Here is an 18502-nt window from a genome sequence, read left to right as displayed (position 1 = left end):
TGAATCGGGATCCGTGAAAAAGAAGAGGGTGAGAAACAGAAGCGAGACGAGAGACGAAGCGAGAAATAGGATGATGGTAAAAGTTTTAATTCGCAAAGTGCTTTGGCGTATCGTTAATTATAAGCAAACAGTGCCGGGTATACGGTACGGTCTTGCAATTGAAACGGGAAATACCCGATGGATCCTATGAGCGGCGTCGCCGTCGTCGTCGCGACGTCGGCGTCGCGCGTCGGCTCGTTCATTACGAGCTTCAATCTCCGGTGTGCGATGTTCAGCGGGTCGTTAATAGCAGCGACTCCTCCTGTCGATCGTCAAGAAAAATCGTCGTACGCTGACAAAGACAGCTCGTACGCCCGCTCGGGATTCTTTTTGCGAATCAGCTTTTCCCACGTTGCGCCGCGAGCCGACGCTTTGTCTTCGTCAAAGAGCCAGGCCTGCGAAGGGAGCTTTAAAGTCGATGTACAGACTGTCCCGCGGAAGTTTAACTCTCGGTTCCAGACTCGTTGGCCAATTTATGGTCGATATATTTCCCTAGTGGGAAAGTTGACGCGATCTTTTTTCGCTGACTTTTTATTGTCATTATTATCATCGTTTACAGTTTACACAGTTATAGTAGCAGCAGTATAGCAGCAGGCTATATAGGAATGGTTAAAAATGACTCCAATTGAGTATAATTTCACACTACAAATTTAACAGCGTATATAGTAGATATACGATATAAACGCATATATTTATATATAAATATACAATACAAACATATTACGTATAAAAATAATCGGTTTCCTCTGTTGCCTTATCTGTAGTCTGTGTGATGATATATAGGATTTTTTAAATATAATTATATTAATATATAACCGAATGTTTTGCTATTTGTCGAAAGCAAATTTTAATTCCAATAACTTAAATTTTAACGGTTGTCTAAAACACGATTCGTAATTATACAAACGTTAATTGCACTTTTTGAAAACGTAATGCGTGTCAACAGACATATATACGTAAGCGGACGAATACCAAAGATTTTATTTTAAATATTTTTAATTATTTTTTTTATATCTCTATATCGTTTCATGATAAAAATTTCAATATAAAATGTTCTAAAGTAAACTTTGGTTAAAATTTTAGCTGCAGTTTGTTTTGTTATTTATTTAATTTAAAAATTTAAGTGATAATTTTTAAATAAAACTTGCATAATTTTTTATTGACAACTATTTAAACATTATTTAATATAGTACTTTTTTCAGGTTGCTATTCAAAGATAACGTGCGATTTCTGGGATCTATACATTTATTTCGTACTTCATTTCGTATTTACATGTATTTCATGCACAGAATATCGATAGAACGATGATATAGAAGCTTCTTCTCTTTTTAAGATGTTAAAGCGAAAATTTTAACAAAAAGATACGTTATACTATGATAACGTATTGTAACTGATGATAAATCTGAATTTTTAATATATTTTATGAAATATTTTATATAGCAGCTTTCGATATTTGGACATTCGAAATATTGATGTTAGCCACATTTTTTTAATTGCGCGTTGCGTAACAATTTATATTTACGGGGGTCGGGGGAGACAGATTGTTATAGAAAGGCAATTCGAATGCCAATATCAAACAATTTATTGAGACTGATCCATGTAAAAATGTAAATGGCTTTGAATTGTAAAACACGTGACTGCGTATTGCGCAACATTTCCATTATGCAATGGATATCATTATTTAGAAGTTTTATATTGTACTCGTAAAGGCTTCTCTCGACGTTCTGCCTCAGAACAATTTATTACAAACATTTTTGTTAAATAATTTATTATTAAAAATAGAATTAAAAAATAATGATTCTGCTGCAGGCAATTTTACAGAAATACCGAGATTGAATTTTGTGATGGTGCAATATAAATCTTAATACAATGTAAATCTTTTTTTATAAGATAAGTGAATGACCGTATGAAAATAATAAGTATACATGCGAGTATACTAGAAGTCGAATGTGCAATATTTCGAAGAATGTTATTAATGAGCGTTCTAAGTGAAAAATATATATGTCTTATAAATATATATACTAACTCATAAATTTTAGAACATAGCACAATAATTCAAATAGATAAACATGCGCGCGCGCGCATTCTGCAATAATATTAAATAAATTACATCATTTATTTTAGAAAAAACTTTACTATATTTTTGTTGTGTGTGTGTGTGTTTGTTGTGGAATAAAAATTCTTAAATTTATCATCTTTTTTAACATCAGGACAGATTTAATTATAGAAGAAAATGTAAAGAAAAGAATTTCATGGTTCTAATAAATAATTTATATTTAAGTACATGTTCATCATTCAACGATTACAGAAATATAATTACGACGTATCCTGGAGGAATACCTTTGCGGTCAAAATTATTTCTCAATGAGTGAAAATCATTAACGGATCAATTAACGGATCTAATATGAATCAAAGAATTTCTACTATTTGAAGGAATTTATGGAGATTTCAAATATATATGTATATTTACAAGGGAACGTTTGAAACTGTTCCTTGCCAGTTTTGATGGGCTTTGAATATGTTGTGCAACAGCGAAAAATAACAAACACGTATTTTTTTATATCAGTTTCGAAGTTTTGATGTTTAGGGGTTGAAACAACCCCTCGAACGAAATTCCATATATTTGATTACGAGTGAATATCTTTGAAACTGTGAGGTATATGAAAAAATGTTTTAGACAAAAAGGTTACGGTTTAAGTGATCTTGAATCTCTGTAGCGTGTATTTAGATTTTTAAAAAATTTTCATATTTTTTAATATAGGCACTCTTCAATGTTATTTTTGCAAAAATATAACCTTTAAAAGAATTTAAATGCACGATACATAGATGACTTAATAACCTTTTTATCTGAAACATGTTTTCATATACTTCACGGTTTCAGAGATATTCACTCGTAATCAAATATATGAAATTTTTTTCGAAGGGTTGTTTCAATCTCTAAACATGCTGTGAAACCAATAAAAAAAATTACGTGTCTGTTATTTTTTAGCTATATACAACATATCCAAAGCTGTTCCAAACGTACCCTTGTTAGTTTTATAATCATGCATCGATTGAACGATTGAAGAATTACGTGAGATTACTACGAAGCATTACATCAAATCCAACTCGATATAGGACTGCAAAAAGTTAGAAACTGCAATTTATTTCAATATAGCATTTCGTCAGTGATATAGTTTAAGGATAGTCTCAGCATTTCATGCTGAACGATATTGCGCATCTTACAAAGAATGTTCCTTGAAATGCTTATTGGCGCTCGCAGATTGTTGGATCGTCTGGAGAGTAATAAACAGTTTTTTATTTTATAGTAACTTCCACGGATTTTCCGCGAGAGAGAACGGGGGCATTCCCGTAGATTCCGATTTCCCCGTGCTGCCCGCTCATGTCCAGTCGCTTCCTCTCTAAATAAATCGTCCACCCTTTCGCTGAAAATATATTTTCCGTAGGCAGCTGCCGTCGTTTGTTACTTCGAGGGCACGATTGAAACGCAAAGTTTCACATTGGATGAGGGGTGGTGATATGGCCCGAGGTAACTGGCCGGGAAAAGGGACGCGGGACGTGAGAGGGACCGTGTAGGGGATTACATTTCGCATTCATGGAATTCCATCGAGGCCGCGTAAATCAAAAGTTCGAGGGCGTATATAAGCGCGGCGACGGGGAACGCAACGGTACGCGGTGAAAATACGCGAGCAGAACCGAGACCGAAGAAAGATCCGCGATTGTTTCCTTTCTCGGCATTGCTTACGCATCATCGTGTGCCTCGATTCTCCCCCGTTTTCTCGGCAATATCGCCGTGACAGTCGGAATGCACGAGGGGCAAGGGAAAAATCGTGAATGGCGACAATGGTGTGATAACGTTGGACGGCTTGCGACCTGTGTTACGCGTATCAGTGACGACCGCATTTGAGATCGGAGACAGATAGGGAAGTTTTATTTGTACCTCCGGGATTCAAGTTCTTAACTTGCCGATAGCATCGGCTACCACGCTACACCATGAGAAATGGTGTGAGAGCTTTCGTTTCATTTTTAATTCTACTGAGAAATTTCTAAGCGTCCATTTGTTAGAAATATCTATTGGTTAGAGAATAAAATGATATTTCTTGTTATATAATTACCGCGATGAAAGATAATACCACTCTTTCCAAAGATAAAAATGATCGTCTTCTTACATAATCTTTCGCCGATTAATATTTATGTTTCATCCATTTTAAGTCGATAATTTTTGCTCTTTAGGAGATATAAAAAAAGATTTATCTCGAATTAAACAAAAACCTATATTTAAATTTTTCTGAGTTCCAAGTGTGTCATAGGTAAATAACGGAAAATATGTCAGTATAATAATAGAGAGATCTGAAAAAATATTGTTTAAAGATAAAAGATAAATTATTTCAAGTTTATTTTTACAATAAATTTGGTAGTTTATAACAATTTAAGATTGATTTTTTTTTATTTTACGTTATTTTAGTATACGTTAAACATTCTGTCTCATATTTCAGGATAAAATTCTAATTTTTATCCTTTATTTTATAATTTACTGTATTATTTGTGTTATTTTGGACTTTAATCGAATGTAGAAATAATACGTCTTCTTTTAAACAAAGTTATTTTAGGTAAACATTATCACGTATCTTTGCTCACTTGAGACTACAACTTAAAAAAAAAGTAATTGCGAGAACTGAGTTGAGCATTACAGTATTGCAATTATAAAATTATATTCGTAAAACAAGTCAATCTCATGCTTCAAAATAATTTAACATTGGTAAAATAACCTGTATTTTTAATAATTCGTACATTTAATTGATTCGAAGCCCAAACGAGAATCCAATTTAATTAATACCAGTATAATCAGCGTCGGTTAATTATATCTTGCTGCACTTCTCGGAGTAAAGTGCTCTACGTTTTCATTTCGTCGACGATGAATTATATGGGAGGAACTTTCCCAGGCGATTAATTAAACACTGGCTTGCGATATTAATTTTCAATGAATTTTTAATTACACATTGTAATAGCTGCAACTCGTCACGCAAAAGTAGGTAACGCTATTCTCCAGCATCCAATTTGTCAAGCTTTATATGCTCTCTACAGTTTCATCTCAGAAATGTTCGTTTTCCATTTTCGAAAATAACTTTTTTGTATCCTGTCCGTTGCAGCGCCGCGCGATCTTGTTTCGATCGTTGAATTTAGGATTCTGACGAAAGTATCGTCGAGAGAGGAAGGTAATGGTTTATCCTGAACATCCAAAGTAGACACGATAAAGTTCAAGTGCCACCTGACGAAAGTTTCGAGCTTCTCACAGGCGGCTTCGCCCGGGCGCGGCCAAGTCTCCCAATACAGAGGGGGTGGATTAAAGGTGGATTGGCATGTACATTACCACCCGCCACGCCTTTCCAGTTACGCGATTTGTTCCCTCGCTGAATATCCTAGCGCAAGAAGAGGACCCATCGACATATCTCCCTGAATCGAGCGCAATCGAAATCTAACTGAAAACTTTTTCTCGGAGGGGGAACGATCTATGCCAGTTAACGATCGATAAATAGCGGTCTATCAGTGCAAGTACTAAGCGTGATTACATGTTTACTGAGTCGAGGAAACTAAATTTCGATATGCTTCCATTTTGGTTGCCGCGCGTTCGATCCTGAATATCTCTCTCAAGAGTTTAACAATTTTTCGTGATCTACGGTACCTATGTGCAGCGCTCTCGCTGAAATTTATTTACATCTGTGAATTGTGAACTGAATCGTGAGAATTACGTTCACATATTTTTCGGTATTATTATTACACACGCGGCAAAACATATTTTATTTAGGAAAAACTTAATCTACCAGATCGTTGAACTTTTCTTTTTCCTTCCATGCATTCTTCTTTCGTCATCAATCTTTTAGATTTATTCGCTCTTTTTCTGCTGAATACATGTTACGTTTATTTCTCTCTCTCTCTCTCTCTCTCTCTCTCTTTTTCTCATTCTCAATATGTTTATAAAATATGAAATTTAAGCACACTGCAGATCGGCAATTGTTGCACGCATCGACGGATACTCCGAGCATGCATAAACCTCACAATTAATTCGATACGAGCCGAATTTCCGTTTCCGCAAAACTCGGCCGGTCGACAATTGTTGCGGCCACGACATCACGTTGAAAATTGCCATTGAATTATGGAGCGATTAATATCGACACGTAACGTGGCTAAAGGCCTTCACACACGAATCGACGTGTGTCCAGGCCTTCATAATGCGAAAGTCCCCCCTTCCCCTCCTCCTGCCAACGAAGATTCCGCGGGGCAGGTATTCATCCTCCCCGCAAGACAAGGCGAATTCGACCACAATAGCGTCGGTACGTTCTCCTTCGAGAATTTGCGGTCGTGCGCAAACGCGTAATTAGTTTAAACCGAGTAACGTGGTAATTAAGCCGGTTTAACTCCTTTATCACAAGGTGAAGCGGACGCCACTGTCTACGTTAGTCTCGTATCTCGGTTGTCCCTGTTTATCCGGCTCGGCTTTCCCACAGTTTATCCGCTCCATCATATCACGCATCTTGACTTACAGGCGGGAAGTCTTCGTTCGAAAAACTCGCTAATTTTACGCACGAGCTTCAAAGCAGCTTTCTTCGTTTATACCCGGAATGTGTCTAACGAGCGAGTCCTGACGCGTTAATTCATTAACAGCGGATGTAAGTAAGCTACACGAGGGAGATTTTTCTGCCCTGATACCGATAAATTTGATTCTGATAGTGCCAGGGGATAAACACAATATTCGATCGATATTCGACGATCGTTGCAATGCGCAACACTCGCGAATTTTGCAATTTTGTAAAGATCATAATTGCGTTCAAAATGTTCCCCGCGAGTATTATATTCTCTTCCTATTTCCAGGACCTTTTTCAGGTAAAACGTTCCGTTTTCTCTTGATGGAAATTCGTAGATTTACCGCATCAATGAGATTTTTGTGAGGGAATCGGAAGATTCTCTCGCAGTATTGCGCGTCATTAACGGGGAACAAAAGGCAAGACGCGGGCGCACGCGGCCGTGAAACGTCAGTCGAAGCGGGAGCACGCCGGGAATAATATGTACAATGCAATGGCGCGCTTAGGCGGCAGCAGGCAAGCAATTCTGGAGATTAAACCCAGCCATATCTGTAATTGACTCCTCTTGGCACATCCTCGGCTTTTCATTATTCAGCCTCGCGCCGAAGGAGCGAGCAAACCAGAGACTTTTCCAGCCTTTCGTCGCGACTTTCAAGAGCGCCGTTCTAGTATTCCGATTAGTATTCTCCTGCGCAAAGCGATGCCTTTGATCTTTATTTTCCGCTGAACTGCGCGATGCGTGACTGTACGTTCTTGGACTTTCATCGTACGTTAATCACGACATAATTAATTCCGTCTACCCCTTCTCTATTTCCGAACAGCGAACCTTCATTCGCAAACAAACGACCGACAATTTGTAACGACGACATGTCGTCGAGAGATAGCTTCGGCCAGAACGTACCACAAAGCTGCAAAGCCCAGCATAAAGCGTTTGCGTAGTGCATCGTCTCCCACGAGGGTTCATAAATTTTTACGAGAGATTTTATGAGCTTCATATCAGGACTATAGGTATACAGGGCGAGTACAGAGCCTACGTCATCTCGTCCTCGCCCGTTCTCGATATCCAGTGACACGTCGTTTAACAAAATTCACAAGCGCGCGCACGGTGCACGGCGCGCGAAAGAGCATCGAATTTCGATATTCTCTCGCGAGCGAGCGCCCGGCCGGCAATTCGTCCTTTGTCTCTCACTTGCCGAACCGGTCTCTTTAGGAACACGCGCGTCTGTCGACAGCCGAGTCCGAGTTTAAAGCCATCCGTTGGTGTTTTTCCTATGTTACAGGTGCCAAGAATGTCCCGTGGTGAAGCCTACGTTCCTCTGCGGAAGCGACAATCGCACGTACAGCTCGCCGTGCCGTCTCGAGTACCACAATTGCATTCACCATACTTCCGTCCACATCTTCTGCAAAGGTTTTTGTCCGTGCAAAGGTAAGATATATATATATATATATATATATATATATGTTTGTCTATGCGCGAGTCGAGCTTAAGCCGAAACGTTGATTTAATCTCGGCGATTTAAAGGCGAGGGAGAACTCTAGTGAACTTCAAATAATCTGAAAAATGCACGTACTATTGATATGGTTATTCTTTGGCTACAAACATTTAAGCGATTCAATCCTTTTTTATTGCCTTTTCTTTTTGTTTCTTTAATACATTATTCAATTTTTACTTCTATTCTTTTTTAATACATATTAATAATTATTTTATAGCTAAATATCTAATTTAGCTATATTTTATAGCTAAATATAGATAATCTTTTTTAATTTTGAATAAAATCTTTGTTTAAAGACATTTTTTGCTGATAAAAAAGAAGAAATGTTATTTTTATCACACGAATTAATTGTCGGTTTTTACACTTTGTGTATTTTCACTTTTTTTTGTAGAGAGAGGGAGGGAAGAGAGAGAAAGAGTTTTATAGGATTATGTTTGGTCGAAAAACTTATGTATTTTTCAATTATCTTTTCTACGAACCATAACCAAACCATATTTGTACGATGTCAATCGTAAAAAAATTGATTGAAATATAAAACTTCCGTGGAAAATACAATGTAATGAAAATGTATGCTTAAACTGTATTTGTCCATTACGCAATTTAAAAAATGTTAATACGTAGAATATAAAGAAGACAAGGGAAAACGAGCTATTCACTCGGCTATTCATTATATGAAATATATTACGAAATTTTAATTTATTTTTAAATTATCTTCACATGCTCTCTCTTACTAGCGTTCTTTTTCAAAACAACATTTAGTAAATAAACTCGATCGCGACATTATCTCCAGCCAAGAGAATTTAGTATTAATAATTATAATTACATTCGAATGCAGAGATTGCGCCAATTTATTAAAATAATTATTATAATTTTGCTCAACCGTGAATCTAAATAATTTCTTTGTTATATATCTAATTAGAGAATCTAATAATTGGTATACATCTCTAATCGATGTTTTACAATTAATTACATCTAAATGTAACGTAAAACAATAAAACATCTTTGTGCTATTCCATACCGAAAATAAAATTAACATTTGAACATAATCGCACGTAGATAAGACGATTAGATTGCAAAAGCGAATTACGGAAATGTTATCATCGCGACGAGTTTTACGACAACATACGGAGAATTTGACTTGAATGGTTAATCACAATAGAAGTGAGATGAGCCCAAGTCATCGCAGTGACGACTTGTAAAAATCGAGTCTGCGAAATTCAATGCGCAAGATCAATTTGTAAGCATATTCATGCTGAGATATATTCGTATGTATATTGTAAGTTTCACAATGGTGTGGGGCCGCGCTTTGCATCGCGCTCTGCGCCTCGACGACACGTGGACCTTCCATGAATATTCATAATTGGCGGTTAGAACAATAGTGCCGCTATTGGGCATACAACGCGATGTACCTCGGTAAACGTTGAGCGAATCGTGAATTTTCGTCGAATCGGGAGAACAGGCAAGATTCAGGACCGATTGAATTGGCGAACCGGCAATTTGTTATTTGCTCTTAACGTATACATACATTCTTGCATCATATTCAAGATATATAGAAACGAACAGGGAGATATTAATAACAAAAACGTACGTGTATATGTTTCCAAGAAAATTTCAGTAATGTTCTTCATCGAAAATTTAAGTCGAGAAGTTTTGCAATATTCATGCATAAAATAGAACCAAATGTGGCAAATGTGGCGTAAAGTTTCAAAAGTAGATATATTGAAGGAATAAATGTATTCATGATTGACATGTATTTTAGCACTTTTGATGTTATCTCACAAATCAAATGTGAAAACGCGAAGATGTCATTAAAATTTACAATTAAATATTAAGAACGAATTATACCTGATAAATAATGCAAATGAAAAGATCTGTCTTTAAAATTTAAATTACACATTTTGGAAAATGCTAAATATATTTTAACGTAAATGTTTCAACGTGATATAAACTGGAACGGAGCACTTATTTCGTAGAAAATTTGTTTCGCGGAAGATTTAAAGCTATACGCGCAGAGACAGCAATCTCTGGCCTGCGCGACGCTAATGTATGGCGAAGAGAAAAAAGGACCTGGAATAAATTTTACTCAACGCTCGTTGATATTAATGAATATCAACGAGCGAAGCTCCAATCATCTAAATTTACCGGCTCGTCGGTATATGAGTGCATGGTAATTGAATTTTATGAAGTTGCATCGATGCCGCGATCGCCCGTGTTTCGCCCGGGAAAAATCATAACGATCGTCGATCGCGAATGAAGTGCACGTGCTAATTTCGAAAGCCTTGTTTGGCCGCACGGTTAATGAGTGGCGATTGATTCGTAAATACGATTGATTTCAATGGCGGTTGCATTTTTATCAGCCATTCCGTAACGTCGCGCACGTGCGTCCCGCTGTTTTCATGTTTTCATGTTTTAAACATTAATATGGGGCAATAAAATGTTATCGTTTTCACGATCGAACGGTTTGCAACATACCTACGTGCGGAATATCGATTATCAGGTGCGATGCCGTTAGGACTATCATGTTCGCGGTCGGATGATCCACTGTCGGAGATCCGGTAAGCTTGATGAAAAATGATGTGCCGCTGTCGAGATAAAATGTTTGTGCAGGGATCAATCTTTCTTCTCGGTTGAATTAAATATCTGGCGAATATGATGCATAATTTCGACGGTCTGTCTTGCAAGGACAAGAAATGACTGAAAGATTAAAATGAAAACGGTAACCCAAGTGCCAAGTGTGAAAAACGGGGCACAACAATGCTTTGGGACGAATACATTTTTGGCACGTGACGTATTAGGATCTTACTTTTGCCGGTAATTCCAGTCGTATCTTTCTATTTTTTATCGTTTCGTCCTGCTTTTAAATCAGATCCTACCTTAAGCATCCGGGTCCCGCGCCGTAAAAATTTTCCTGTTTTTCTGGCGGAGAAATTATTGACATTCTCCACTTGGAGCCCAGCGTCTCTTCTCCCGCGTCTCGTTCGACGACAAGCCCGAGGACTTCGGCGCGCACGTCGCGCGGAAAAATCACTTCCGCCCGTCGTCGGATGGGCGGAAGGTGCCCTGCCGTTTAAAAGCGCAGTCGGCTTTTCGATTTCTGACATGCAATTTGTCGGCAGTCACGCTCGAGTTGATTCGGGCTAACGAACCAAGTATTTTCGACGCGTTGCGTCGCCGGGACGAAATGTAATTTCGCCGCGACTTGCAATCAGGCGTGTGCCGCGAGAAGAGTACATTAATCAGAGGTGAAATTTTGCAGTCGCCGATCTGCGAACGTACTCGAAGAAGACGCAGATGCAAAGGAAGAAGATGCTCATGGGCAAGATGGGCCGTAACCACGAGATCACCCTCACGCCCCGCGACTTCAATTACGATAATCATCACTACCAGTATCTCAAGTACACGAAACGTGGCAAGGTAAGTCATATTTGCTTTGTTACGCTGCATTTCCGCTGCAAACGACAGGGAAAATATTACGCGGTGTCTTTACCTACATCGCAATTGAGTTCTCGGATGGAAATGTGTTTCCCCACCGTGCTTGTCGCACTATATATTTTCTTGCGCATACGCGTAACTGCATTATACAACGTATAACACGTTGTATAATACATATCAATTGTCTGCGGAAGAAACGCCCGTCATTTTTATTAGCACATAGTGCAAAAAGAATATACATTTATGAACTTGTTAAAATAAATATTGTAAAAGGACCAACAGTTTAGCTGATTGAATGACAGTATGCTATTTAATTAATGTCATTCTGTTTATTTTCATTACGAGGTAACAGCTATATTTCGTTTTTTCAATTTTCTGATTGTCTCTATTCTATGTGTAATTATCACATAATATTATTCTTAATTTTTATCTGCATTATTATATATTTTTTTAATTTATTATTTAATCAAATAAATTTTTATATTACTGATAAATGTTAATGTAAAATTCATAAATTAGAAAAGTAAATCACTGTTATTTCTCTTATTTTAGCTGAAGCTAGTTTTATATATTATTTTTATCTCTTTAAATACTAATAATTGAGCTGACTAGTCGAGTGTTGAATCGTGACGATTGCTTTAATGTATAGAGCTATTTTCGCCAAGAAAGATTCTCGGACGATTTAGAAAACAAATATCGATTATAAATTAACCAGCTTGCTCTGTTAAAAATAAAAAATAAGATTCAATATATACCCACGTTACAATATTTGCACATTATATAAACGTGATACGTATATGTGTGTTCGTCTGTAATCATTTAATAAGTAATTAATAAAGTATTTAATAAGTAATTAGATATGATTTAAAATTTGTGTAGCATATTTTTAACATTTTATACGAAAATTGGACGTATAAATTAAATTATTAGAAATAATAAAGTAATAACGAGTGTTGAAATAGTACTTGCGCATAATTAATGCAAGAAGTAATTATACTTTCCGCAAAAATGTAAGATAGTAGATATTATATAACAGACAGATATTAGTAATGTGAGCTGTGATTTATGTGCAAGATTGCAATTTTCAACCAGGCAATGCGAAGGCATTTTTTTCGCATAAAACCCCATAAAAATGGATTACGGCAAACGTGCTGTTTCAGAAGAAACACGAGTCCGTACTTTATAGCTTCGTGGTTTGTTCGTTACTTTTAACACTTTACAGATTTGTGAAGTAGCTCTCCGGTAATAGTACAGCTCTTTTAAATTTCTTACACATACATACATATTTCCTGCGCTGTCATTGTAAACTACATCATTTTTAAAAACTATCTTTATCTCGCAAAGTAAATCGTTGGGAATATGTTGATATTAGAAAGTGTTAATTAAATTCAACTAGCTGGAATTTACGGGTTGACTGAAGTTTACGACTGACCTTTGAATAGGTATACCCATTTATTTGCCAAAGAATTTCGAAGAGGGCGGAACGGGTTGGTTCCACTCTCCGTGGCACAGAGCAAACGGAAGAGGATACAGATGTACTCGCTGTCCTATTTTTGTTCGCGTTAAGAACAAAGAGTCTACAGATCACGTTTACGGTACTAAAACGAGGCGGGGCCCTCCCTCCGTGTAAATCACACAACGCTACGTTTTCCTAGGTTGCACTTTCACGATGCGCGGCATGCGCGCTCTCTCTCACCCTCGGCGATTGTCGATCCGATCTCAAGAAAGCGCTACTTTCGGCGCTTAAAATTACAAGGTCGCAAGCACAGATGTTGAGCTAGGTTCGCTCGATGAGACCCTGTCCTCACCGACAGGAAAGAATTCCGAAAACTGGTAATCACAGACTGAACTGGTCATTTGTCGGAACTCGAATTCCACTGCGCGCTGACTCGAGAAAAGAAAACTAAAATTATGAAAGAGCATCGCGCTCTGTGTGTAGAGACAAATTAACTTTTGCTTTGCGTTGCTCAGAATGACCCTTAAAAAAAATTATAAATTATTGCACGTGTAAAGTTAAGGCAGTACGTATATATCTACATATAAAAGATAGGCTGAAAACAGACTTTTTTTTAGGAATCTTTTAAAAACTTTTAGAGAACAATATCAAACTTTTTTTAATTTAAAAGTATAAAGTTACACACCGCAATATTCATAAGGCATCTGCTGCTATCATGATTACAACATTACGTTTACAACGAATTAAAATGATGTAGAACTTACTGTAACTATACATAAAAGTATATATTTTAAATAAAAAAGAAGTTTGATTACATTCCGTAAATAGTTTCTGAGAAAGTAAATTCTTGAAGAAACTCTCTTACTTCTCTATTTTTCTATTCTTCTAATACGGAATGACACTTAATTCGGATTCTCAATTGTAAGACTACGCGAAAGCTTTTCTCAAACAACATTTGTTTCTTCTTTTCTTCTATTCTTCTCACAAAATGCACTGACGTCACGTAAAGAGCCGAATTCTTTTTTCGCGTCGCGAACTTGTTCGTACAAACAAAAAGAGAGTAAATCCTTAGTCAAATTTGATTTCGATTTTTCCCTTGTTTCGTTCCCTCGCTTCGTTCCTGCATTTCGCACAGAATGACACAGAGCTGCATACCGTTGCAGTACCGTTGCTGCAAAATTGATTCATTCAAAATTTTTCAGTCGGCGAGTTTTATTGATATCGGCACATACGTAAAAGTGTAACAACTTTCCGCATCGCTGATGCGCATCCGAAGAGAGCTTCCCGATATGCGAGTTCTCTCTCGCTTTTCATTGACGTACAATTACTTAAACTTGTACACAGCTGTTTTTAGTAAAGGACGTTTTTCTCTTTCTCTCGGTCGGTGCTAAAGCACTTATGCGCGTCAGATTTAGTATTATTCACCTTCTTTTCGCGCTTTCACCCATTCTCGCGAATCTTATGATCTCCCCGGGGGAATTTATGAATGCAGCCGCTTACGCTGAAAAGCAACGTCCAATATTGTAGCTTCCATCGCCCGCAGCTCGGGCTGTATTCTTCATTCTGTTACCCGTGCATTACCGTTCCTACCCCCGTTCGACGATAAATACAGGATGTATCTTAAACATAAGTTTAAGGGGAGCTCTAATGTACGGGACGTACAACGAGGAAGATTTTTGTATAAACTGGCGTAAAATAATCGCTGAATATTCTTTCATTCTGGATTTTTAAGTATATATTTTACATCGAACCATCACATGGCTGAGTTTCAATTTGTTTGAGGAATGGTACAAAAACCACGAAGTACCCACTTCCTACCAACTTTTCTTTTTCTCTTCAGAATGTCGGAAAATCAGATATATGCAATACTCTCAGGATTCCATTGAAATTGCAATGTCGGAAAGAAATCGATTCAGAGAGCTGTCGCGTCTTAATGAAATCATTAACTTTCACGATCTTTGATTACAAAATATTCAATTTGGGTGACTTTAAATAACTGCTATTTCGGAATCGTCAAAATTTCAAGGTGCATTTGGCGTTAAATTTAATTCCGCAGTTCCGATGTTTATTTCAGGAAAACATGAGATTTGTGCGGATAGAATATGTTCGGCAATGTCAGGCGTGCATTTCGATACTATAGGACAAATATGATCCCGTGACGTTTCCTAAAACGATTTTCATGTTTTGCCGCGTATATCAGCGTCACGCGGAGGCAGAGAAGCCGCGCCGAGCGCGGCGTGCACGGCTGCACTGGCGAGAATTTTCCGAAAGCCCATGACAAATCGACCGGATCGAACGCGGTCCGCGATTGATTGGCACATTATTTTAATGGCGGTCCACGTTATAGCCGGTGCACGGAATGAACCGGCGCAGGAAGCCGCTTTAATTTATTTGAACCCGCGCGTGCCCCGCGCGCCCCTGCCCAATTATCGCTACACGCCGATGCAAATGCGCGACGATATAGGAAATCGAACGCGTATCCCGTCCGGTGATACGGCGATCCCGTGAATTAAATTTCGGGTAGCCGTTAACCTCGCCCATTTACTCCGCCACAGAAAACACAATTTTAAACTCTCGTTTGCAAATAAACATGGACCATGGGAGCGTTGAGCGTTTTCCTCCCGCCCCCGAACCCGTTTCTCCGAATAAATTCTTCTCCCTCTTTGTGCGAATTATCCACAATCGACGGTGGATTCGAAAAGATTTATTTATGCGTGACCTTTCGCAAATTGCTCCCTTTGTCGCTCGCATTTGCCAGGAGGAGTCATGTGATTTTTCGGAACTTTTCGCTCGCGCGCAGATGCCGCGCGCGGAGCGCTATTATATTGAGAGATGGAAACTTCACCGGAATTCGCCCATCGACGAGTAATACTGTTTCAAATCTAATTTCGTTCGCGTACCCGATCGAGCCGCACAACTTTTGCCACGGGCCCTCCAAATGAATTCGCCTTCCGGCTCCCCGGGAGATTCGTTCGTTCCTGATATTAATGACACAGGATATTTTTTCAGAGTAGATTTATTTTTTTCTCTCTTTTCTATATACATATATATATATATATATATATATACATATATATATATTCACAAAATCGTATATGATTTGCATCTATCTCTATATATATATATATATATATATATATATACATATATCCGAGATGACGCTAGCCACATACGATTTTGAAAAATATACGCTGATAAAAGCCGGGAACATCCGCCGGCGCAAATAGTAGTGAAAACATTCAACGGTGGGTAGCGTCTAATGGAAGAAAAATAGAGGACGCCGCAAGGAGGGACCGTAAATCTGCTCCGCTTTAATAGTCGGCGGCTAATGGAAATCGCGAATTAACTCGCCCTCGAATTAACTTCCTCGTTAGGTCTCTCTCAATTAATCGCGATTACGTCGAGCGTTGTGCAACAATTCGATATATTTGCATGTATTACGTCATAAGTGCTTCTACAACGTTCATATACACTACCACGCGTCTTGCATAAAAACGTCATAGCCCACCGCGAAGAATGCATTCACGTCCGGCGTCACCATTTCGAAAGTTTCGTCGGCGGTAAAAGTTAGAGCCCCGGTGCGCCAAATAAAATATCCTTTGTTCTAAGAGACGGAGGCGCGAGGTAGAAAAATTCTCCCGAGTTCACCATCGTCTCGCTCGACAAAAGACTTCTCCGAATTATCTGGCCGCGAAGCGAGTCTAAATATTTGGACAGGACTTCTCCCCTGGCCGTGCCCGTAAAAATATTATTCCGCTTTAGAACGTGCGCGTACCTCTTTTGCGATCTTCCTTTCGATAAAACGTGCAGAGCTTCGTTGTGGCATTATCCTGATTTGCAGTGCGTGCTAATCAAAACTTTGATGTCGACGATAACGCGCGTTTATCGCTATGTTATCACGGCAGCGTGACCACGCCTTGTATTTCTTCGAAATCTCGATGCGATCGCCAACAAGCCTTTGGCGAAATATTAATATATATAATTGTTTAAACGTATTAAGTATTAACATTTTTTAGCTATAATAATCGGTAGTAGTAATTTGCCGTACTATTTGAATTGTCATGAATCTGTTCAATTTTTTCCATCAATCTACTGTTAACTAAAAAAGATAGATCTATTAATTTTTGCCGTATATTTTGTTAGCAAATCTTATTAACGCTTTTGTCTAAATTCTGCCAACATTATTGATTCCCGTATCTACTACAACCGCCTTTCTATTAACAAAACTTGCAACAAACGCCTCGCATTAGCCTCGCTCCCACGATTATCTGGAAATATAACAGAGTGCGATGTCATTATCTTTATAACAAGGTGCCGTTTTAATAGAATAACACTTCAATATGTTATTGTCAATTTTCCAAATAATCGCGTTTAAAACGAATACATTGCGGATTATAATTATTATACATAAATTGTAGATCATTATTATCGGTATTATTTATTAAATTTAATGGGATATTAATGTAGTACTTTATCGTGTACCTATATTAAGTTTATTATATTTCACGAATTAATTTCGCAAATTATAAGATTGTACAAAACGTAATTCGATATATTACGCGTTACTTCTATATCGATGCGTGCACACACATTTGGACGAGTAGCTATTTAATTCATCCAGTTCGACCGTATTAGAAGAAATTATACGTATAGGAGAGCGCGCTATATATTGCGTTAATTCCCTTCGTTTCGAAATCGAAGTTTTACGCAAACCAACTAATTGATCGCGCAGTCAAGCTCCACCTGGGAATTTCGTGAGATTACGAAATGAAGCTGGAGGTATTATCGAATGCGTTAATTATTGCGCTTATAATCCGGATTAGCCGCTCCACGGGCGTTTACGTTTGCGTGTAAGATGGGAAGCCATTATACCAATTTGCAGCTGTGACAATTTGAGGACGACGATCCAGTCAAGGGTTAATGGATTCACAGTCGGACTTACACTGAAAGAACGGTTTTGTTGAAATACATATACAAAAAATTTGGCCACACAGATCTGAAAATAACTATGTTGGACCATCAAAATAATTATATAAAATGCTCAAGCATGATGATAATGCCATGCCGCAAAAATTTTAACATTTTAGCAACTAGTTTGAGCGTCCAATATAATTATTTAGATGGTCCAATATAATTATTTTTAGATATCTGTATATGGTTTAATTATTATATACCTCAGCAGCAATACCGTTCTTTTCGTGTGTATAAAAGTTTAGTTATATAGCGATATGACCCCCGCAAATCGATTTATAGCATGATGGAAAACCTTTTGCAAAGGTTATACACATCGCCGTTGCGATAGTTATGAAAGAGAGAGAGAGAGAGAGAGAGAGAGAGAGAGAGAGAGAGAGAGAGAGAGAGAGCAGCAGAAAATATTAAAGAAATTAAATAGCGTCTTCGAAGTCATCTTTGAAGTATGTGAAACTGTGGGAGAATTTTTATCAACTTTATTATTGATATGATGTTACTATCTCATCAATATCTTTTTGCATTCTGTGTTT

General features: G+C 37.8%; 1 protein-coding gene across 1 annotated transcript in view; it reads left to right on the top strand.

Moving 5' to 3' along the window:
• Positions 1 to 18502, top strand: part of Cow (Proteoglycan Cow) — a 119662-nt gene that overhangs the window by 86030 nt on the left and 15130 nt on the right. The window contains exons 5-6 of the mRNA XM_077411099.1: positions 7901 to 8046; positions 11370 to 11527. Coding sequence (XP_077267225.1) covers positions 7901 to 8046; positions 11370 to 11527 — 304 coding nt within the window. The remainder of the gene's footprint in view (positions 1 to 7900; positions 8047 to 11369; positions 11528 to 18502) is intronic.

This window comes from Temnothorax americanus, unplaced genomic scaffold, assembly GCF_048541705.1.
Source record: "Temnothorax americanus isolate GAGA-0224 unplaced genomic scaffold, ASM4854170v1 Scaffold3, whole genome shotgun sequence".
In the NCBI taxonomy this organism is placed as follows: domain Eukaryota; kingdom Metazoa; phylum Arthropoda; class Insecta; order Hymenoptera; family Formicidae; genus Temnothorax; species Temnothorax americanus.
The sequence above is the reverse complement of the archived record's forward strand: the minus strand, read 5'-3'. Positions and strand labels throughout refer to the sequence as shown.